Genomic DNA, 22,759 nt, shown 5'->3' with positions numbered 1-22,759 from the left:
GGAATTGTGACCCAAAACAATCCTGGTCTGGTGCAACTCTTGTTTAGTTTTTGAACCAGCAGAGCCAGGGAGGGGATTGTCCCCTCTGCTCCACTCTAGTGAGACCCCCCCACCCTGCAGGGCTGGGTCCAGTGCTGGGCTCCCCACCACAAGAAGGACATGGAGATGTTGGAGAGAGTCCAGAGGAGGCCACGGAGATGATGAGAGGGCTGAAGCCCAGAGTCTTGCTCTCCCTGGCAGTGTTGAAGGGCAGGTTGGATGGGGCTTGGAGCAACCTGGGCTGGTGGGAGGTGTCCCTGCCCGTGCAGGGGGTTGGAACCTGATGATCTTGAAGGTCCCTTCCAACCCAAACCAATCTGGGATTCTATATATGCCTTTCCATGTTCTCCCTTCAATAGGGCAAATCCAATGGACTATTACTAGAAAGTGAATTTTACCCAGAGGCTGTTGCAGACTCAGGTTTTGTCATTAATTTGACTATTTTTTTTCATCTTTTTCTTTTTTCTTTTTTTTTTTTTTTTCTTTGCCTTTTTTGTTTGTGGTTTGGTTTGTTTGTTTGTTGCTTTGGTTTCACCAGGACTGGAGAAAGGAAGCCAGTACAGTTTCCAGGTGGCTGCCATGACAGTGAATGGGACAGGACCCCCCTCCGACTGGTACACGGCAGAAACGCCCGAGAACGACCTCGATGGTAAATGCATCTCTCCTAAAAGCTGTTGTCTCCCAAAGCCTTCTAGCTGAGGGCTGTGGCTGCCCTTGCCAGCCACTGAGGTGCCTCACCACCCATCAGAGATGTTTTCTTCTGCTCCTGGATCCCACATGCCTCGTGTTCTGCTTCTCTGTCGTCACCCCGGACCGAGGAGCCACGGTTCTTTGTTCAACTCATTCTGTGCCAGAATTGAACTCCTTGAAGGGAATCACTTCATCAGTGATAAACCCAATCAAAGAAACAATGACAATGATGCCAACAGTGCCAGCAGTTCACTGAGCAAATACTCCAATAGGTCAAATCCTCTTTTTTCAGGTGTTAGAAATGCAGGTTGGCAACGAAGCTGAATGATTAGTGAGAGATGATGGGATGCAGATACCTGAAAACTGTGGGCTGTCTAAATCAGTGCAGATGCTGACACAAAAGGGAAGAAAAAGATTGAAATGAAAGGGTTAGGCTGGAATATTTGAAGTAGGAAAGGAATAAAAGGAGGGTAATGAAATAGTCTACCTAAAAAAAAAAATGAGACAGAGTGCAAATCAAACGGAACAAAGAGTCTGACAGATGGAAGTCACAGCAAAACTACAGACAATCCATAAGGAGCCAGTGTGCAGTAGAAAGGAGATGAATAGAAAAATAAAAGGAAACTGATGAAAATTGCTCTGTGTTTTAAAAGAAAGGAAGGCACCTAAAAAGGATCAAAGGTAAAGTGGATGAAAGAATAAATAAATAATCCGTTTAAATGCACTGTAGGTCTTGATGTTGCCTTGCTATTGACTGGCCGGATTTCCTTAGGATCTCAAAAATCAGCCTTTGCAAATTGAAGAATTTCTGCCTTCCCCTGGGCCCAAATGTGATTTTCCAGCAGGCCAGGAGTGTCCACAAAGCGGGAGCACCAGGGCCTGTGGTTTCTGCCCCCGGGTTGTAAAGAAGAGGTGATGATGCTTCTAGACGTGGTCCAGCTATCCTAATGGATCCCATCGTGCCGTGGTGCATGATTTCTAATGATGCTTGGGCTGGAAATGGGGCTGTTGAGGTGCAAACAGCTGAGTTTTCCCTGCAGAGCTTTGCTTTTTAGTGCCCAAGCCATTCCTTTCAAGTTCTGCTGCCCAAATCCAGGGGTGCAGACGAAGGAGCCAGCGGAGCAGTCGCGGGAGACACGTGATTGGAAGTAGGTGCGTGTGAATTCATCCCAGCCAAGCCATCTTGGTCATGTGTTGCATTTGCATGCATTTGCATTTGCAGTAGTGAGGAATGACCCTGGGGAATGGTGGAAACAGTTTCTCTTGTGTTCCCTGGAAGCCTGGTTGGCATCAGCAACACGAAGATGAACCGTATCCCGGCGAACGGCGCCAGCTCCCGTTGGAGATTCAATTTAATTAGTGTGTTTTGTTGGAGTGATTAGAAATCCAAACAGAGCTGCTTCTTCAAGGTTCCCTAGAAAGTTCGCCTGCCTTTCCTGACAGCTGGGAAGGTTTCAAATATTTATTTTAAGCCTCCAATGTAGTGCTTTAAGAAGACCAAAAAACGACAAGGAGGACTTGAAAGCGGTGCTTTCTCCAAGGGGTTTGTTCTAAATAGCTTGAGCAAGGGAATCTCCCATCAACTTTGCAAAGGTATCCTCCAGGAAAGTGGGTTGAGGATGGTGGGTTTCTGGTTGCTGCATGGAACAGATGGAAGGTGTTATACATGTAGGTGGGGATATAGTTCAGCTCCAGCTCTAAGTTGCTGCTTTAAGAACATGACGAGCTCAACGCTGTCAACTTGTAATTTGTAGTGGGAAGTGATTGGGGAAATAGGGGAAGAAGATGGGCTGAGTAAAATCTATCCTGACTTTGCAAGGTTGTACATCTTTCAGTGCCTAAGAAAATTGCTGAAGTGTCCCAAGTGTGCTGCGTTTTTCAAGCTTGACAGTGGAATTAGGGGCCTTGAAGAAGCACCAAGCACAGTGTTCCCTGGAGGGAAGATGCAGGTGCCCAAGCCCTCGTGTAGAAACGCAGTGAAAGACTTGGAGGACTGTGTGAGCAGATGTGGCATGCCAGGAGGAGATGTCACAGCACACAGTGACACAGAACTTCAGCTGCCATGTTTTGGGAAGCTAATTTTCCACGAGGGAAGAGAGGAAGAAATGCAGCACTGAGAAATCTGGTTTCATCAGCAGATCTCGGGAAGAGCTGTCCTCCTGCGTGCCAGGTGCTGGTCCATGGGGCTGGCTGACGTCCACAGCTTATGGTTCTGACCACACCACGTGCTTACAAATACCCAAAGATTCCCCAACGTGAGAGCAAGTGATAAACTCTTGGTGCCATTAAAGGGGGACTACAAATTTGGCTCCTTTGGGAATAAGGATGAAGAACTTATCGGGCACTTCATGCAGGAGAATGGGATCTCAAGGTGGCTTCTCAGAAGTTGTCCTGACATCACGTATCCAGGAGGTACAAAAGGGAACTTACTGGGCTAAAACTGCAAGGAACTGGCCTGACAAAGAAAGCAATAGGAGATGCATGAGCCAGGAAGAGTTTTACTCCTGGGTATCTAAGTGCTGGGCCACTGAAAATCAGCAGAGCCCTGCAAGGGCTGGATGGGCCCTTTCCTGGAGACCTGATGGATTGAGATGTTTGGCACAAGTCCTTCCTGTGGCAAGCGTGCTTCGTTGTCATTAGAACCAAAACTGCTTGATTTAAGGAGAGAAAATCCTTGATTATGACATTTAACTTTGTATTTTGGGGTGTGAAACACAAGGCACAGAGTATAAAATTTGGAGCTGTATCAGAATTAAGAGGAATGGGGTTTTTTTTTCCAGAAAATGTTTAAAAGTAAAGCTAATGGGGCCATAATTAAAATGGCTTTGTACAGGAAGCTGAAGGGAAAGAATATTCAAAAAAGCAGCTGTGTGTTGATGAAATTTTATTATAAAAAAGAGTTCAGAAATTAATTCTAGAGGTGATAATAAGTAGTTTAAAAATGTTGCTCACCCCAGCTTCATTTTAGGGACTTAATTCACAGGGAGGGTGCAAGAAGTGAAGCTGCCTTTTGCTTTCTGAAACAGGGAGGTGGGATTTACCTGTGAAAGGCACCAATCTCATGTTTGAATAGTTTGATCTGAAGAGTGTGAAATGTTTGAGTAAAGCAGTTCTAACCTAAGCAGCTGCCTCAAGGTCTCTGTGCTGCAGCTGAAAAGCCTGTGTGTGTCAGATGTCAAAATGATCTCTTGAAGGCCTCTTTGGATGCTCTGATTTCCTGTGCTGCTTGGGGATTGCTACTTTGAGGAAGTTTTGGAGGGACTGCTGTGTTATCCAGCTTCTCATTTCCAGGCATGGAATTGTTCTTTTCTCTCTGGGGCTTGTCAGAAATGCTTCTGCTGTTTGCTTTTCAAACAGAGCTGTTGAGGAACAGCTTCTCCAGTAACTTTTCCTGCTGCATTAAAGCAAAGTTTGGGAGAGGAGGGGGGGTAAATGGCAACTTAACCTGATGTGCAGTGGCACTACTGGTGCAAACTCTTTCTTCTTCTCTTCTTTTTTTTTGTGAGTAGTGACTTTTTCAGTGAATTTCCCTCAACCTTTAAGCAAGACCCATGGTTTGCAATTGTAAGGAGTTGAATGCAAAGGACTTCTAAAGTTGCTGGGTGTTTCAGACTGGTAATGGACTCCTCAGACATCCCTGAAGGTGCAACAGGTTTTCCAAGGACTGGCATGTGTTCATCAGAGCTCATCTGAAGGCACATAAAAATACCAAGGACACCAGGATGGCCCTGGTTATAGAAAAGGGTTAATTCTTCTTTTTATTACCTTTTCCAAGGTTTACAGTGGGAATGCTTCACAACTGCAAAGTGTCTTTTGTTGGAGTTTACATCATTTTGTATTTGGAGTGTTTTTTCTAGCCTGTCCTTGGTGCCTTGCATATAAGCTGTCATCTGTTATATTGCAAGCCTTTTTATTGGGGGGGAAAAATAGTGACTTGTCTCTTTCTGCTCTCAAAAAGACAAGCTACTGTGCAGCTCCTCTGAAGAGACTTGTGATATGATAGTTATTGGGTAAACTCAAACAAAAGGCATGTACTCATCCAACCTTGATAGTAAAATTAGGCTTCTAGAAGGCAAATAGACTCGCAGTGATTAATGACTACTTAAAGTGTTGAATTTTACCTGGCAATACCTGTAAATCAAATACCTCATTCGATGAATTCATTTTTGAAATGTTGATGTATTATTTGAAGCAGCTTCGAAGCAAGAGATGCACATCCAGGAGTTAAAATTCCCTTCTTGGTTTCATAGGAAGGAGACAGCTGATTGCCAGAATACACTAGTGTGTTGCTGACAAAGGAAAGCTTTTGCTTAAATAATCTGTGAGCACAGAGCTCCTGCAGTCAGCTGTCAGGATCCTGCTGAACCTGTAAATAGGGTGGGGGAGAGAAGAGTTGTCCCGCTGCAAATTCTTTCGGGGGTCATGAATGTGATTTTAAATCTCTCTTGTGCCTTTATGCTACAGCTGGGAAGCAGTAGGAGATACTCTGTTTAATAGAGGATGAGGGTCTTGGAAGGGAAGGATGTAGCTCAAATGAAATTGCATGTAACTCTGCATGTAACACTCGGGCACCTGGTTGTGCTTTTTGTGTCAGTCTTTTCATCTCGGCGCCGACCTTGAGGCGAATATTAATTGCTGCTCTTCTCTCTTTTGTCCCTTTGAATCCCAGAATCTCAGGTTCCTGACCAGCCAAGCTCCCTTCACGTCAGGCCCTTGACAACAAGCATTGTCATGAGTTGGACTCCACCCCTGAACCCCAACATCGTGGTCCGCGGGTACATCATCGGCTACGGCGTGGGCAGCCCCTACGCCGAGACCGTGAGGGTGGACAGCAAACAGCGTTACTACTCCATTGAAAACTTGGGTAGGTCATTGCTCTCCCTCATTTCACTTCCCCCCAGAAAAAAGCTTCCTCTGAGCTGAGGCTATTTGTGTAGGTTTCTTTTCAGTGCTTCACGACTGGTGCTTCCTTGCTGTGTTGCTTTCTCAGGATGCTTCTACGTTCCGTTGTGCGTTCGGTCTCTGGACGCTCTCGAGATGTCAGGGTGTTGGGGTCTTTTATCAAATGCTTATTTTATGCAGTGGATCTTATTAAGTCTCCTGCTCCTAACACTGACTCCCACTTGTGCAGAGAGCTGGACTCAGAGGTGTTATTCCTTGGGCTGGTCCTTCCTATGTTTGAATTTTAATGACCATGGCAAAGCTCCTATTTTGCGTCTGTCAAAACGGTGCCGAGAGAGAGGTGGTCATTCATTATTCATGGCCTAGCCTCTGTCACAGTTCATCGAAATTCTCAGCATGGTACACAGGGACCTGGATCCTTCCAGTGGTGACTGACCCTTCTCCTAGCACTGGGAAACAGTTTAAAAGCAGTCCAAAAAAGCTGAACTGGTTTCTTCGCCGTTTCTTCTTTAGCGCTTTTATTCCAGGTAAAAAATGAGAAGATTTCTGCTTAGTGTTCTGGGAATGATCAGATATTACAGGAAGATTTGTTATCTTGGTGCTTTAGGGGTGCACACCTGGACTAGTGATATCAGTTCTGCTGGACCAAAACTCTCTGAGATCTGGAGAAGCTTTTCTTTCACATCAAGCTGCATCATCCAACGTTTTTACGGTCCCCTCAGGGCAACCAGGGGAGGGGAATAAACTAGTTGTACTGTTATTTCATCAAACAGCTTCACTATGTCCAGGTGTATATTTTTATGGTGGAGGTATTTGCAAAAAGCTCCACGTAAACACTCCCAAATCTTCGGTGGCTCCTGCAGAAAAAGACAGATGGGATTGTTTTGTGCAAGTGGGATGTTCCTGTGCAAACGGGGCTGGACTGGGGGAAGAAATTCAGTGGGATATAAAGATTGAAAGCTTTTACTAGTGAATAGTCTAGTAACTAATGGTCAGGGTTAAATGCAATGTATTTTCTTGTTTTAGTTACAAAATTCTCCCAATTTCCATTTTCCCAAGCCCGTTTTAAGTTGTTTTCTGTCTTTAAGGAGTTTTAGTTGAGTCTTTCCCCCCTGTTGACCCAGAAATATTAGAAAAGAAAATGATACAGACAGAGGTATTTAAACCACTGGGCTTTGGCAAAAGGGAAGAAGATGCCTCCACAGCTCCATTGGAGAGAATTCCAAGTGGTCAGCTCTGATTGATATGGTCTTGATTAACAACTGGAGAAATGTCTTGGGTTTTGTGGAGCTTCAGTGTTTGGTTTCCTTCCTGTGTTAACTGACCAGGGGATATATTTGCTCCTAGGACCTCTGGTAGCCACTGCCACCAGGTGGAAGCCACACTAAGAATAATGTGCAGATAGAAAAACCTCCTCATAGAGTAACTACACTTGGGATCTGGGGAAAGCTGGTGCTACTTGAGCTGTTAGAACTGCTTCTGTGAATTAAAAGGCTTCTCCTATAATCTTGGTTGTGCTGGCAGGCAGAAGCACAGAGAAAGTCCAGCAAGCCAGGCAGGATGTCTCACTAACATGCTTTAATTAAGAGAAGTAACACTCAGACACCTAGAAAATGTCAAGAAACTGCTGAGCATATCAAATATTTAGCTACTGATAATTCAGTCACCAAAGTGAGAGTTTGTGGGGTTGGTTTTGTTTTTTGCTGAGCATCCTCCAGCTGACTGAGGTTTCATGGAAGTTATCAATCATTCAAATGCAAAGTATCTTTTCATTGTGTGGGTTTGTTGGGGTTTTTTTGTTTGTTTGATTGCAAATATTCCACATGTGAAGAGTGTCACTTCATTGTCCAGATAAGCCACATGCATCTGGACCCTAACTGGATATAAGGATGCAAGGATTTTGGTCACAAATCCTGCTGTGCCCTTTTTAAATTTGACTCCTCTTTGAAAATCAGTTTCCATGAGCAACTGCACTAATTCCATCATTTAAACATCCACGGAAATGAACCCCTGAGGGATGTGACCAGGGGCCCTGAGAAAGCTTTTAAAAAATTAGACCAGTTGCCAATACTTCCTACATTATTTACCCACTTTATTAGAGACCATTGCAAGAAAATGGCACTAAATGGTGAGACAGAATTCTTTTCCTAATAACAATCCTGTCTTCATTGTTGTTATGAATCCAAATGTGCTGCTGGCAGGATTGAGGGGGGAAAAAACACTTCCTAGATGTTAGGTGGACTCATCCCACCTGTTGGAAAAGTTCCCTTGAAACCTCTGCAGGAGGGATTTACTTTCTCTTAAATGTGAAAGCCACACTGAAGTCTGGTACTTCAATAAATGATGAACTTCAGTGGGTTTTTCTGTCCCCTCTGCAGACCTTGTCCCTTTTGATCCTCGGGGCTTTCAGTGATTATTTCTTCTTGGCTCCCCAGCTCTTCTTTGTCTCCTCAGGCAGAGACTGTGGAGAGGTCACCCCACTTTGCCTCTCTCCAGTCTGTGATGGATCTAGCTGGAAAACTGGGGGTTTTTGCAGCTTCCTGAGGTTCACCACAGTTCTTCTTGTTCCTTTGTAGGCTGTTTTGAAGCCTGCTGGAAACCTGTGTGCCATTTAGATGCTTTCATCTAATGGCTTTTCTTTGACACCAGCTGCCTTTCAGAAATCCTGCCTGATTCTCTCATTTACAGTCACCTTTTTCACACACAGGTGCCCAAAGCTGATCATCCAGGTCCTTGTCAGGCAATATTGGACTTCTATAAGCTGGAGTCCTGAGGGAAATGATGGTGAGGAACTTCTGTGGTGAAACTAGTGCCAGGTTGGGTTGAACAGGGATGTGAAACACTCAGGCACCACACGTGTGTGTGTGTGTGTATGTCCATGCATGCCTGATTTTTTATTTCCTGGGGACAGTTTTCTTCTCCCTGGGTTCAGAGCTGCACAAAAGCACCTCCTGGACATCTTTCCAAAGGCCTCCCAGTTGAGAGGGGCAGAAGAGGGATGTATGTAGGTGTTGAGAGGGGAGGCTCACAGCCCCCAGACTGGCTCACTGGCTTTATTCTCCTCCTGGGATCACAGCTACATTCCCCTGGACATTCCTGCCCTTGTCATCCCCCTTTGCCTGGTGGTTCCTGCTGTAGGTGTGTGACAGGGTTGCTGGAGCAACTGCTGCTTGGTGGATGTGGATTTAAGCCCAGGACTGTAGATCTTCTCTGTAGGCAGGTTGTGGAGAAGCTGGTAGCTTCACTTGTGGTCTTGATATGTAGGTGTTCAGTGGTCAGACCTTGGTGATGTAATGGAACTGCTCTTAAGCTCTGACTATTTTGTCCAACCTTAGATGTTTAACTGAGTCACCAGAATTTGAGCCCTATCAGCCCATGTTACTTCTCTAGTCCATCAATCATAGAATCACAGACTGGTTTGGGTGGGAAGGGCCCTTTCAAGGCCACCCAGTCCAACCCCCTGCAGTGAGCAGGGACACCTGCACCTAGATCAGGTTGCTCAGAGCCCTGTCCAGCCTGAACTGGGATGTCTCCAGGGATGGGGCATCTCCCACCTCTCTGGGCAACCTGGGCCAGGGTCTCGCCACCCTCAGTGTGAAAAATATCTTTCTAATATCTGGTCTAAACCTCTCCTCTTTCAGTTTAAACCCATCACCCCTTGTCCTACCTCTACAGGCCCTGCTAAAAAGTTTGTCCCCCCCTGTTCAAACAGGAAAAGACATCAGCAAGGATAGTTCAGCCCACTCAACAGCCTGATAATCTGACTGTTTCTCCATGTTGCCCACAGTGGATGGTCCATAATGGTAACTTCACCATGGTGGGCATTGCTACACACCAGGATTAGCTGTTCTAGCACTGATGAAATTCCAGAGGTCTTTGTAACTTCAGCCTGCTGCTAATGATGGACTCAGAATGCTTCCTGAGTAGAACTTACTGCTTTTGGGTGGGAGTCAGGTATGGAAGTCTCTTTAGAAACCCCAAAAAGACACTTGGCTGCACTTTCATAATCCTCAGTGCTTTAAAAACTCTGCTTGAAAGTGCAAGGCTTGGAAGAGATGGACGAGCTCCTGAAGTGGATCTCCCAAAGGGGAATGATGGACATATCTACACACTTGTGGAGTGGCCTGCTTTGTAATTCCATCCCTCTTGGCGACACGAGTGTCCCACCAACACGCAGGAGTCAGCTGGCAGCCTTACCTCACGGGTCAGGGACTTAATGGATTCCTTCCTATAAGCAGAACTTTTTTAATGGTTGACTCAGCCTGTGCCCAAGCTCTTACAGCACTTGTCTGGAGCACTTCAGCTATTGACTAAATCACTTCAAATACATGAAGAAAAGCACTCGCTCTTTGATAATGGGGGTTGAGAACTTTCTTCTATGTGATGATCATCTTGACTACAACAGGATAGAGGTACTGCTTCTACTCTGGATTGAATTAGAGTAATTTTTTTCTCATGAAGAAGTGGGCATATTGCCTTGGAGACACTCTCCACAGGTGCAGAAGAGTATCAGAGTATCCCAGGATTTCAGCTTTGTCAGGGAAGAATTTGTTGTATTTCCTTTCTGCAGTGGATGAAAGATACTCAATGTCAGTTTCAGAAGCTTCAGGAGCCAGCATCCCCTCCTTTTGGTCAACCTTTTCTGTGGCAGAGAATTCAGTGCTTGACTGACTCTCAAATGAATATGGAGACCCACTTCACTGTCTTCTCCCTCTCCCTTTCCTCCTTCTTCTCCCTTCTCTTCTTCCTCTCCCTCTCCTTTTCCTTTCCTCTCTGCCCTCTCTCCCCTCTCCTCTCTCTCCCCTCTCTCTTTTATGTTTGAATTCTTTGCTTGTGATTGTAAATAACAAGGTTATTGGCTGACGAATGGGTGTTTTAACAATACTGGAAAATTCCCAGATGCTAGTTCAGATCTTTTACTCCTAAGAAAGAAGAAGTTCTTTGCTGATCCAACTCAGAAGGCGTTAAATGTAGTCGTGAACGGACTGGGCTCATGGAGCTTTCTTTTAGAGCTTCTTGATCAAGTAAAAGCTTAAAGGAAAAGGCAAGAATTATGCCAAGGAGATGTCCATTAACCAGCTCTGCAAACGTAAACCCCAAAAATACCTGAAACACCACACTGGCTGTAACCATTTGCATAAAACTTTGTTGTAGATCCTAGAGCCGTGCTTGTAAATAATGTCTTGGAGAAATGAAACGATCAGGAAATGTAATTCCACTGGCATCCACAATAATGCTCCCATCTGTAAAATGCCTGAAGACTTTCCATGAGAAAATGTGTATAAAAATGAGTATTTGACATGTATTCAAACCATTCAGAAACTAAATAAGGTGGGAAAGCTGCACCAAATCCCACAGTCTTACAGAACTGTGGACTTTCTTCTTCAGAGCCTATCCCTTCTCTCCTTGAGTACAGAAGAACAAAGCCTAATTTTAGGAAGAGTTTTTCAGTGGAGTTGCCTTTCTGTGACCTCAAAAAAAAGCTCCATTCACCTCCCTGAGTGTGCAGGAATTGGGATGCACCCTCTGGAAAGAGTCTGATTGGGAAGCTGGAGTTCACCACTTGAAATATTATTTTCACGTCTCTTTTTAACTTGGACCTTTTATCCTCCTGGCCCAGCAATGAAAGTGAAGTGCATAATATGCAGCAAAAAAAACCCAGCAAAGACTTTTCAAAGTGACTCCCTCTCCTCCCCTCAAGCCTGAAGCTCCACACAGCTGAAAATGTGAAGACCCAAAGAGGAAATCTAATGGACGTGAGCAATTCCTGTTTAATTGGTAGTTTGGAGAATTAGAGCTGCTGTATGAATAATAAGAATGTATTAACAACTCACACTGGTATGTCATTTTATGGTGTTGGAGGGGGTTTATATGGACCAGGATAAGAGGCTCCATGTGGCACAGGGAGAGATTGGCAGCCAGGGTGGGTGTTTTTTTGCTCGGCACACCTCGATGCAAATGTTCGGGTGATTCCCCGGTGCCTTTTGGATGGCACAAGTGTCAAACTTGACAGATCCCTGTGTCACTCAAGGAATGAAAACTTAAAAAAAAAAAAAATCAATTCTCACAAGTGACAAAAAAACGGAGGCAAAGCTTTTAAATCTGAATTTATGTTTTAGCAAGCATGCTGCTAGGAATAAAACGAGTTGGACAAATTCGCCTTCATCGGAGCTGCGGATCGGATTAAGTTTGACCCTTGCACATCAACGAGGCCAGAAAAGCATTTTGTTTCATTGCACAGAGAGAGGAAGAAGCTTCTTTGTTGCCTTTAATCTATGCAGATGACAGTTGTGGATTATAACAAAGACATGAAAGGGAACAGAAGAAGCTTTTTAATGCAGTTTGGGGTTGTTTTCTTCCCTTTGCGTTTTTAATACAAAACGGAGCAGCGAAAATCAACCAAAACACATGTTAAATGTTATGCATCTCTCTGTTTCCCTCCTCGACCACTTTAAAGCCCAACACTAACAAGTAAAGGCACTTGGAGACTCAGGGGACTGTTCATTTGCTTTCCTGCCTTTGAAAACTGCCTCTCATTTCCAGAATGTTACCGTTTCTGCAACTACTTCATGGGACAATTTTCTGGCCCTTCTCCCTGACTTGGCTTTCCTACAGGATATGGAGAAATTGCTCCTATATCAAGGGTCACTTTGGGAGGTGTCCATTCTTTATATTAGGAAAAGCTCTTGCATAACTCCCCCAAACCAGCTGCTGTGTGGATTTTGAGTTAAAGTGAGTGTTAGCCTTATCCCTGTGTGTAGAACTCTGCTTGGAAACCACTCTGGCTGACTTGCCTTACAGCACTTTAGTTTGTTTATGCCTCAGTTCTCCAGCTGTAAACCAAAAAAAGCTGCACAGGCTTCCCTGACAAAATGTTCAGGTCCTCTTGATAACAGAGGGAAGAGCTGAATATTCCCCTTTTGATACAGAGCAGAAGGCCCAAGAGGAACTCTTCATCCCAAATGATGATGGAAATCATACAGGTGGCCAAGGAAGGTTGGACCAGATGATCCTCGAGGTCTCTTCCAACCTGGTGTTCTGGGATTGGTTTTTCTTTTATATTCATTCATCAACTGAAAAAGAAAGAAAAGCAAAGCAAACAAAACCTGAAGCAACAACAAAAAAAGGAAGCTTTGTTGCAAGGCTTAGTTTTCAGGACAGATAAAACACTCAGCTTTGCCTTCCGGGATGTCACTGGTCTCCCAGTCACAGATGCCAAGGTCAGAGCAGCCAAGTGACCCCAGGTCCTCTCTACACCTTCCCTTGGATGAAAGCCTCATTTTTTTTCCAAGGACAACACAAGCTCCCTTCATGGTGCAAATTGCAGTGTTGTTTTTGTGCCCAAGTGCCTGATGGAACCTCACGCTGACCTCGCTGGCCGGTTATTGGTGTTTCCTCTGAGTCAGGAAGCACCTCAAGCCCCCAGCTCTTCATTTTTTATTCATTTGTCCATATGTCTTTCCACTTCATTGTCTGCTCCACTCCTTCTGCAGGGTCGGGCTGCATTTGGAACATCAATAACAAACCTACGTGCTCCGCAGAGGGGTTTTCTTGCTGTTGTTGCTTCTCATCCTCAGCGACCCGACGTGCGCTGAGCTTGCAGCGCACCACGGGAGGTGGAAAGGTTCACATCTCCACAGGAGACCAGACCTATTTCTGAGCCTCTTCAAATTGCAGTCTTGGCTGAAGATAATAACAATAATAATAAAAAGAAAAAAAGCTCCCTGCTCACTTTGTTAAAATGCAATTCTCACAAGAGAAAGCAAAGCAGGCATAATGTATGACGAGATGACATCTTAAAACCAGCCGTAAATATGGATTTGCTGTTTGTCTCCTGCACTGCATTAAAATAAAAGCACTTAGCAGCTTCATGCTATAAATTCTCTTTGCCCCATTAAGCCCTTTCCCCAGTGTTTTAGGAGTTAAATGTTTCCCCAATCAGCCTGAGTACCTGTAAGTACACAGGCACCCCCAGGACAGCGAGGGACGTGGTTGTCGTGCAGCTGCAGCAACGTGTTTCGGTGAGCTGGGTCATGTCCTGCACTGTGTGCTCAGCCCAAGGCACCATCCAGGCTAGGTCTGTGTTGACTCCTCAGGAGGATTTGCTACGAGATGTTCTGGCAAGGGTGCTGCCAGTGAGAAGACAAGGAGGTCCGGTTGCTGAAGGACCCTGCTGGAGGTCCCACCGGAGCAGAGTGAGGCAAAGCCCCAGATGTTGCCACTTAACCAAAGATTTGGAAGAGGACCCCAGATCCTCACCCAAAGAGCTCAGATGTGTCCTCAAGACTTGTCACAAGTTGGATGGTGAGATGGGGTTAAAAATGAGAGGGTAGGTTGGGTTTGTTTGAAATGGAGATGGGTAGGACCCCCTGCAGTGCCTGGTCCTTCACATCTCTGTGAAGCAGAGGAGCAGAACGGCCTCCTCAGGGACAATTTCCAATGAAAGAGAGGAAATATTTGAAGCACGGCTGCAGATTAACATATCTTGATTTGGTGTGCAACAGGATTGCCCAGAGGGTCGAGGTGAGATCAGGATTTCATTGTCTAGTGAATATACAAACACGGGAAAACACTTCACTTCAAAGAGCTCGTAGGCAGATACAGAAGGACTTAAAAAAGAAGTTAATGTCACAGGGGCTGAAGAGCAACAAAAAGCAGTGACTTGTCCATCTTTTCTTGAGGAGCTGGTGAGGTCCTGCAGACACGAAGCCACATTTCAGCTCTTCTGTATATTCATTCTCAGAAGAAATGTTGTTTTCCAAAGAGGACTTGAACACTGGGGTGGTTGTTTTCCCAGGCCCAAACTTTCAGATTCCTGCTGTCTGAATCAACAGTTGGCTTTGTTCTTCTGGGCAGTTTTCTCTGCCTGGTGACCCAGCTGCTTCTGAATGTCTCATCTGAGCAACTGAATATATCAGTTTGTGGGCAGTGTTAGTAGAAGCTGTGTAGATCCTGATGCAAACCAGCAGAGGGTGCGGTGCCATGCCCTGGAGAAGCTCTTGCATCTGGTTCATGTCTCTGGAGGCCTTTGCAGGTGTCCCTGGCTTGTTCCTGGGTTGGTGACATCCCCTCTGGAAGTGATGCTCCTGTCTCACCTCTACCTGCTCCTGGTGGGGTTGTTGCCACCCTGAATTACCCTGTGGTCTGCAGGTGCCCTCAGGTCTGCTTGACCAAAAGGGTTGTCAGGCCCTGGCCCAGGCTGCCCAGGGCAGGGCTGGAGTCCCCATCCCTGGAGGGGTTTCCAAGCCGTGTAGATGTGGTGCTGAGGGACATGGGGCAGGGGTGGCCTGGGCAGGGCTGGGGGAATGGCTGGACTGGATGATCTTAAGGGTCTTTTCCAACCAAAATGATTGGATGATTCAGTGATTGCTAACAAAGAGGAGCCAGGAAGCTTTTGGTGAAGCAAACAGTGAGGACAACAGGGATGACAGGGGATCCTGTGCCAGCAGCTGACTTAGAACTGCCTCCTCAGCTCAGCATCTAAGCCAGGTTCCTGCTCTCATCATTTTTAAGTGAGCAGGTATTAATCATCACAGAATGGCTTAGGTTGGACAAGATCTCTCAACTGATATGCTCCAAGTCTTTGTTCAAGCAGGGCCAGCTTGGAAGGTAGCTCTGGGTCACACCAGCATCACCTGCTGATTTCTGCCCAGCTGATGCTCAAGCACAGTCCAAGGGGTGAGATCTCAATGCAGAGTTTCCATGATGATCAGGAGATCCCATCTCAGTTTCTGCTCTCCAAAGGGCACCCATCTGGGGAGCACTCTGCAGCTCCCTCCTATCAGGTAACTGGGGAAAGTGGGAATGAGAAGAGGACTTGAGAATGAAGTTTGATTTGAGGGAGAAAGGAGCTGGTCTGGAAAATCAGCCCAACTGTGCTACCCTCTTTCCAGCACTGTAGTTGAAGGTGAGGAGCTTTCCTTGGGTTGGAGTTTACATCTAGTTGTGCAGCATTTATTTCATATTTGTTGCTTCAAGAGGAAATGAAATTAGGCATGAAAATTAATTCCCTCTCAAAAGACCCCATTGAGATGTCCCAGTGTTAACCCCTTAAAGAGGAAAATATCGGGGGTATCTGGAATGAGTTGCTGTGTGTTGATTATTTTTTGTCCAGTGACAAGATCTGCTGGGAGAAGAAAGGGATTTTGTTCGTGCTTAGTCTGAACTTCCTGTATTTTCTTTTAATTTCTTTTTAAGTTGACCTGCACAACACTTCATCTCCAGAGCCTGCTCCACACCAACACTGACATGTTGATTCTTGGCTCTAATTAAAGCTGAATTCTTTGCTCAGCTGCTTCAAAGGCAAGAAAAGCTTTCTTTTGCCAGAAAAAGAGCATTTAGCTTTCTCCTTCTCCTGCCCTAGAATAGCAAATACAAATGGTAACATCATTCTTGATAGATTTGTGTTCCTCACTCTCATGAATGGGCATAAGTGGAGAGAAATGCAGAATTTACCACTGAGTTCTTGCAAGTGCCCTGTGATTGTTCTCTCTGAAAACCCCTGTTTCTTCATGTTGTTTCTGCCAGGAGCACTAACCACCTTTCTGTTCCATTAGCTGCTGCCCTTATTAGCAGGATTCTGCTGAAAAGCTGCCCTGGTTTGAACTCCCACTCCAGTGGCATTTTACCAACAGAGAGCCCTGGAATCACCCTGGGAGGGTTATTAATACACAACCCAGTTCAGAAAGCAACAGTGCCCCCTGATAATAGTCATGCTTTCTCATTTTCTCCTTCTCTTGGGCTAAACTGAGCATTAATACTTGGTTCAAACACTGCACCCTGGCAAATGGCCCTTTCCCCTCTTCTCTAAGAGGAGACTCAAGCAATTATTTATTGCTCCAGTTAGCAGCAAAATAACCACCTGAATCTGTTTTGTTTCTAAGCAAGAGCTGCAGGTTGAATCCTCATCCCCATCTCAGCTCCTCTTTGCAAATGGATCCTCCTCCAAACCAGTTCCAGGTTGCATCTTCATCCCAGCTCCTCTTTGCAAATGGAACCTCCCCCAATCCAGTTCCAGGTTGCATCTTCATCCCAGCTCCTCTTTGCAAATGGATCCTCCCCCAAACCAGTTCCAGGTTGCATCTTCATCCCAGCTCCTCTTTGCAAATGGATCCTCCTCCAAACCAGTTCCAGGTTGCATCTTCATCCCCATCCCAGCTCCTCTTTGCAAATGGATCCTCCCCCGAACCAGTTCCAGGTTGCATCTTCATCCCAGCTCCTCTTTGCAAATGGAACCTCCCCCAAACCAGTTCCAGGTTGCATCTTCATCCCAGCTCCTCTTTGCAAATGGAGCCTCCCCCAAACCAGTTCCAGGTTGCATCTTCATCCCAGCTCCTCTTTGCAAATGGATCCTCCCCCAGACCAGTTCTAAACATAAGTCCTTGGGCAGTCTGTTCCATTTAGAAAACATGATGGACTCTCCCTGGTGCTCTCTGGGCAGCTGGAATCCCATTTTAAAATCTTCCATGAACTTCTCACATTTCCCCACCTCATTTATCAATTGCTGCGAGTAGATTTTTCATGCTCAAATTAATAGTCACTCAGTTGGCTTATTCATTCTTGGGACTTCTCAGTGTCTTTTGGTTAGATGTGACAGTTATATGGGGCTTGGGAGGGGGGGTTGACAGTCATTTCTAGGATTTCTTGAGTAGTCTTTCACCTTTTTAAAAGAAAAGTAGTGTTCAGGGTGACATTTCTTTCTGGATAATGCCTTTTAATTTCACATTTAAGCCAAGTGAAGTCCAGACATCTCTGCTCCGGCCATAATCAGGGGAGAGACATTCCCCAAGTCTACCCTAGGTCTGTGTCACTCTGCCAGATGTAATTCCAACCTCCTAAATCAGCACAAGAGCTGGGATGTGGTAGAAGGAGGAGAAGGAGTTGGTCTAGACCGTGGAGATGAATTTCTTTGGCTTCTGCAGGTAGGACTGAACGTGACACTCTCAAGCTCTCAGCTAAGTCATGACTTTGTGTCTCAAGAAATAAGACTTCATGTGGAACCTGGAGAGCCACGACACTTGGTTAAATTAGAAATTAAAAGCAGTATGGGAATATATGGTGGAAATCGTGGAGCTAGCTACTGCATCTCTGTGAATACAAACCCATTTCCTTGGAACTAATGGCACTGCAGTGAGCACCAGCTGAATTAATAACCCCACATCACAGCACGGGGAGTTATTAATGCACCAGTCATTCATTTGGCAGTTTGTAAAGTTTAGCTCTTTTGTGACAGCAGCACAGAAGTCACCTGAACATGAAACAAATGTGTCACTGTTCCCTCTGGATGTCACACCGAGTACAGAGTATGTGGGTGGGAAGGAGATTAGTACCAAGACACAGTAAGTGCTTAAAGATTGTTTACTCACTCCAGCTTCACTGTGGTAATATTCATCACACTGAGCTGATGTGGTGGAAGTGGAGATGAAATTTAGCACGCTGCAGGAGGAGTTTTTGTGGCAGCACCTTAATAAATGCCTCCTCACTTGGAAACTTTTGTCCCTTCTCAGCAGAGGACTCGGGAGGAGGCATCTTGGGCAGGTGTATGGGAGCCCGATGTGTCCAGCTGCCTTTTTCTTCTGTACAACTGGAATGAACAGATAGAAAAATGAAAAAGGGGGTTGGGGAGGTGGGGGGGTGAAACATCGTGCATGGGAAGAAGAAGCAGCAGAATAGATTGCCTTGTTTTCCTCGGAGAACAGGAGGAAAACCAGGGTGGAATTGAGGTGCTCGTTTTGTTTTCGTTTGGGGATGTGTTCAGAGCAGATCCGTGGGGAACTTGGCCACTGGAGCAGGTTCAGCATGGTGAGAAAGTGGTAAAATGACCATTACTGGTGCAATCCTGACAGTGGGAAACCAGGGAGGGAGTGTTTTGTGGTTCCCTGCTGTGACTTTTAGGATCCCAAGGCAAGGCATTGTTGGTGACCCTCAACCAGCTCTTCCTACACCATCCCTCATGTGGGGCTGGATGCCTCCCTGCCCACTGGAGCTCAGCACCATGGCCTCAGCTCCCCCAGCTCCACCTGGGAGCCACTGGGAAGGCACTGGTACCCCACCAGCATCCCCCCTCTCTGTGTAGCACCACACACAGCCCCATGTCTACTTTGAGTGACGGGTCAGGAGGTCCAGCTGATGCATAAAACTGGTTCCAGCTCTCAGGCACACAAAGGTGCAGATGCCTAAAAGAACTTCAGATTGTTATTGAAGAAGAAACCCCCAAAAGATTGAGCCCCTGGCCCAGGTTGCCCAGGGAAGCTGTGGCTGCCCCATCCCTGGCAGTGTTGAAAGGCAGGTTGGATGGGGCTTGGAGCAGCCTGGGCTGGTGGGAGGTGTCCCTGCCCACGGAGGGGGGTTGGAACTGGATGATCTTGAAGGTCCCTTCACACTCAACCAGTCTGGGTGTCTTTGATAAATCAAACCTTTGGAAACAAGGATGATGAGCAGCAGTTGTGCTCATCACTTACGTTGCACAAGCTTTTGCTTAACTTGATCTTCTTTTTTCTTGTTTTTCAGGAAAGTTCTCGTCCGTTCTCCGTCCTGGATCTGACTTTCACAGTCTGTGCTTTATTTTCCCATTTCTCTTTTCTCCTGCAGAGCCAAGTTCCCATTATGTCATTTCCTTAAAGGCCTTCAACAACGCAGGAGAAGGGGTCCCTCTGTACGAAAGTGCCACCACCAGGTCCATGACAGGTGAGTTGCAAATGCTGGCTCACAATCTGCTGCCCGTCAAGGAACCTTCTCCTCACCAAGGTGCCTTTGAGGCCAAATAATTCTGGTCAAGGCAATGGAAGAAAAGAGCTCTGGGTCCCCACTTGAAGAAATCAGCTTCATTTTCCACTTGCTTGGAATGACACAGCTGGAATGAGTGATTGACCCTTTCCAGAAATTGGCTGCATCAATTTGTTGGGGTGCTCGGGGGTGCTTGCTCTTTGGGGCAGGTGGTCTTGGGATGGAGCAGGACTCCCAGACAGTTGACGTGTTTCATAACCAGGGCAGAATCGTGGTGGATAACTTGGCTGGATGAAGCCCTGATGAAATGAGGTTTTGTTTCCTTCGTTTCTCAAGCAGTTGAAACGAAAGTGAATTAAAAGCCCAGTCACCCGGCGTGTTTCTAGAAGCATTTAGAGGGGTTGCAAAAGGTGTCCTGCTAAGGTTCAGGCTTGAAGAAGGGCTTACCCAGAGGTAACAGAGCAGGGGTGCCTTTAGGCAGCTGGTTTTCACAGGTGGATTGTCAGGAAGTTCTAAAATGCAATTTATTCCTGGGCAGCACCACCTTCCAGCCTTGCCTGGTGGGTTTCCTGCCATCGCTGCCGGGTGGGACCGATGAGGGGTTCAACAAGGTTTTCCAAATCGAAAAACCACACAGCTCTTTTCCCTCTGGAGTGCCACTGGTGTCTGGTGAAGGTTTTTGTCCCTGGCGTTTCACCCTTGGTGTTCAGAGCTGCCTGGAAGGGGAGCTGTGTCACTGAGAGCAAACCCGGTCGCTGACGCTGGCTTGGGTGGACCGTGAGGGAGAAACCAACCAAATGGCCCTTCTCATGGCTCTACAAGGGAAAAGCAGCTTTTTCTCCCCGTGGCTTTGTGAAGTATTCCCATGAGAAATCTTGGAAAGTCGGAAGGAGAAAAAAGAAAAAGAAAAAAAAAAGAGATTAATTACACAATCAAAGGGCAACCACGAGAAGCTGTATGAGATACAATAAGTGTCAGGGAACTTCTGGCTCAAAATGATTAATCTTGCTTCTTGTCTGGTGTCTGCAGAGGTCATTCTTGATGAGTTTGTGTCTGGTAAGATCTTTTTCCAGTCAGTTTGCCTCAGGATCCAAACATAATTTTATTTTGAAGGGTTGTGGGTTTTTTTGTTCCCTGTTGATTCTATTTAAAAATCACCCTGCTGGCCGGTGGGATTTGGTTTATAACCTTTCCTAAAGCAAGTGGTACCCAGGTGTGGAAAGGTAACTCAGGTTTGGGCTCTGTTTTGGTGAACTGACCTGATGATCATCTGTGAGCAGTTCACCTGGGGCTGCTCTCTGATTGCTGGGGGTTGTCTGGACCCAGGGCTTCCCACCACCTCCCACCCATGGGATGCAGCCTCTGAAAGGAGTCAACAGCCTCAGACATGGAGGAACATCTCAAAAAATGCTTTTAGCAAAGCAGGAGAGCATGGAAACTTTGTACCACAAGCACCCCGGGCACCAAAAAAACCCCCCAAAACTCTGCCATTGTGTGTCCATTTACCATCTGGACATCCTTTGGTGTCTGCTGGGGTGGATACAGGCTGCAAACTGAAGTGACACGACGTGCAGAGTTCACAAAAACAGTGCCAAAGAGGGCAAAGTTCTGCCAGGAGATTGCAGTTTCCAAATGGCAGGTGTCCATGCAGAAACAAATAGCACCTGAAACTTCAGAGGGAAGTGGAGGCGCCGTCTTGAGGGACCTGTTTTCAGCCACTGGTGGATTATGGACCTTTCCCTCTTCCTCAGGTCAGTGGTGACGTGTTTCAGAAACTGAATTATCTTAATGGATTGAGATGGAGCATTTGTTTTGCTGAAGCCAGGGTCTTTCCATAATCCCCTCAGCAGCAGGCCTCCAGTTTTCAGTGTGGGAAAGGAAGGAGAAGGGGAAAGCAGCATTTGCTAAAGTACCAACTCAGCTCCAGGCTCATCAACTTCAATCATTAGTTGGCAAAAAAGTAATAATCCCCAACAGAAACAGGCATTTCTTCCCTCCCAAAGGTTACAACCAATCCTTTTTGGAAAACTTCCCTTCAGGAGGAGAAATTGCTACTTTTCAACTTGCAGAAGCTCAATTCACCAGGATTGGGGAAGAAAAGAAGTGATTTGGATGTGTTGGCCTTTTGGATCCCTACCAACAACAACTGGGTTGTTTTATTTCCTTCAGTGCTCTTATTAAACCTTATAAAGCAGCTTTTGATGAGAGAAGCAACAAAAGGAGCTGATGGAACCTAATGGCTTATCATGCATTTTAAACATCCTGGTTTCTCCTCTGGTTTCCCTTCTGAAGGCTGTGACCTCCCCAGGTTCTGCATAATGAATTGGAAAACCAGAAACCAGGAGTGATCAAAGAGTGTCAGGAGATGGTGTTTGCACGTGGAGCAGGCAAACTGTAGCAACAGTCAGTGAGGAAATAATAGAGTCATTTATGCTTTGATTAATTAATTAGCACATCATTTTAAGAAGGGGGAAAAAAAAAACCCACCAAAACATAACCCCCCCTCCTTTGTTGGTGTGGTCTTTGCTGCACTTGCTGCCTTTTGAAGTTGGATTTAGCAGACTAATGAGTGAGTAAATAAGGAGTGTAGCTTTAAAAGGGAGGCCAGAAGTTCCCTTCCCCAAAGGGCAGAGCCAGCAGGTAACTAACCCAGCCAGAACATGCCCCTGGGTCGCCGTGTCCTGCACGTGGTGCTCAACACCTTGCTCCCCAAAGACCCCCTGAGCCCAGACCTGTGGGTGAGAGCAAGAAGCCCACTTGAAGACCATCCACCTCCCCATGCCCGGGTGTGCCCAGTTCTCCCCCTGACAGTGCCAGCCCAAGATCTTCACCTCGGAAGTCATCACGCTCTGGTTTGCCTGACAAACGTGGATGGAGATGCAGGTTTTCCTTCCAGGCACCTAAAGCCACCAAAAGAGCCTGAGAGAGAGGCTGTTGAGGCAGGACAGCGTGGGGAACTCCTCCATGAGTGTGTGTCATGTCTGGAAATCAGGTTGGGAGGTGCTGCACTCTCCCCTGCCTGGGTGTTCTCAATAATGTCTCGTTTAAGTGGGTCAATTTGTGAGGAAAAGGGGAATCATTTGGAGGAAGGAGTGTGCAGCATGGGCTTCAGCTGGTGTGAAGGAGACACACCAGCCCTGGAAGTGTTTCAGCAGGTCATGTCAAAAACACTGGTTAGTGCTCTAACGCTGGTTAGAGCACTGGTTAGTTCTGTTGTAGTGATGTAACTGAACTGTTGAGGACGAGTTCTCATTTTGCATTAATGCCTTTCTTTCTGTTCTCCCCATGTTCCTCCTCCTCATTAATGCCATGCATTTAACCCATTGTGCTGTGTGCCCCTTGGTGGCTGTTTGTGTTTTGGTTTGGTTTGTTGCTTTCTTTTCTGTTCTGTTTAACTTACCTG

General features: G+C 46.1%; 1 protein-coding gene across 1 annotated transcript in view; it reads left to right on the top strand.

The window, feature by feature from the left end:
- The window catches only part of DCC (DCC netrin 1 receptor), a 502,453-nt gene that overhangs the window by 422,708 nt on the left and 56,986 nt on the right, over positions 1–22,759 (top strand). The window contains exons 14-16 of the mRNA XM_051642548.1: positions 578–688; positions 5,399–5,593; positions 19,222–19,317. Coding sequence (XP_051498508.1) covers positions 578–688; positions 5,399–5,593; positions 19,222–19,317 — 402 coding nt within the window. The remainder of the gene's footprint in view (positions 1–577; positions 689–5,398; positions 5,594–19,221; positions 19,318–22,759) is intronic.

Source organism: Apus apus, chromosome Z, assembly GCF_020740795.1.
Source record: "Apus apus isolate bApuApu2 chromosome Z, bApuApu2.pri.cur, whole genome shotgun sequence".
Classification (NCBI taxonomy): domain Eukaryota; kingdom Metazoa; phylum Chordata; class Aves; order Apodiformes; family Apodidae; genus Apus; species Apus apus.
The sequence above is the reverse complement of the archived record's forward strand: the minus strand, read 5'-3'. Positions and strand labels throughout refer to the sequence as shown.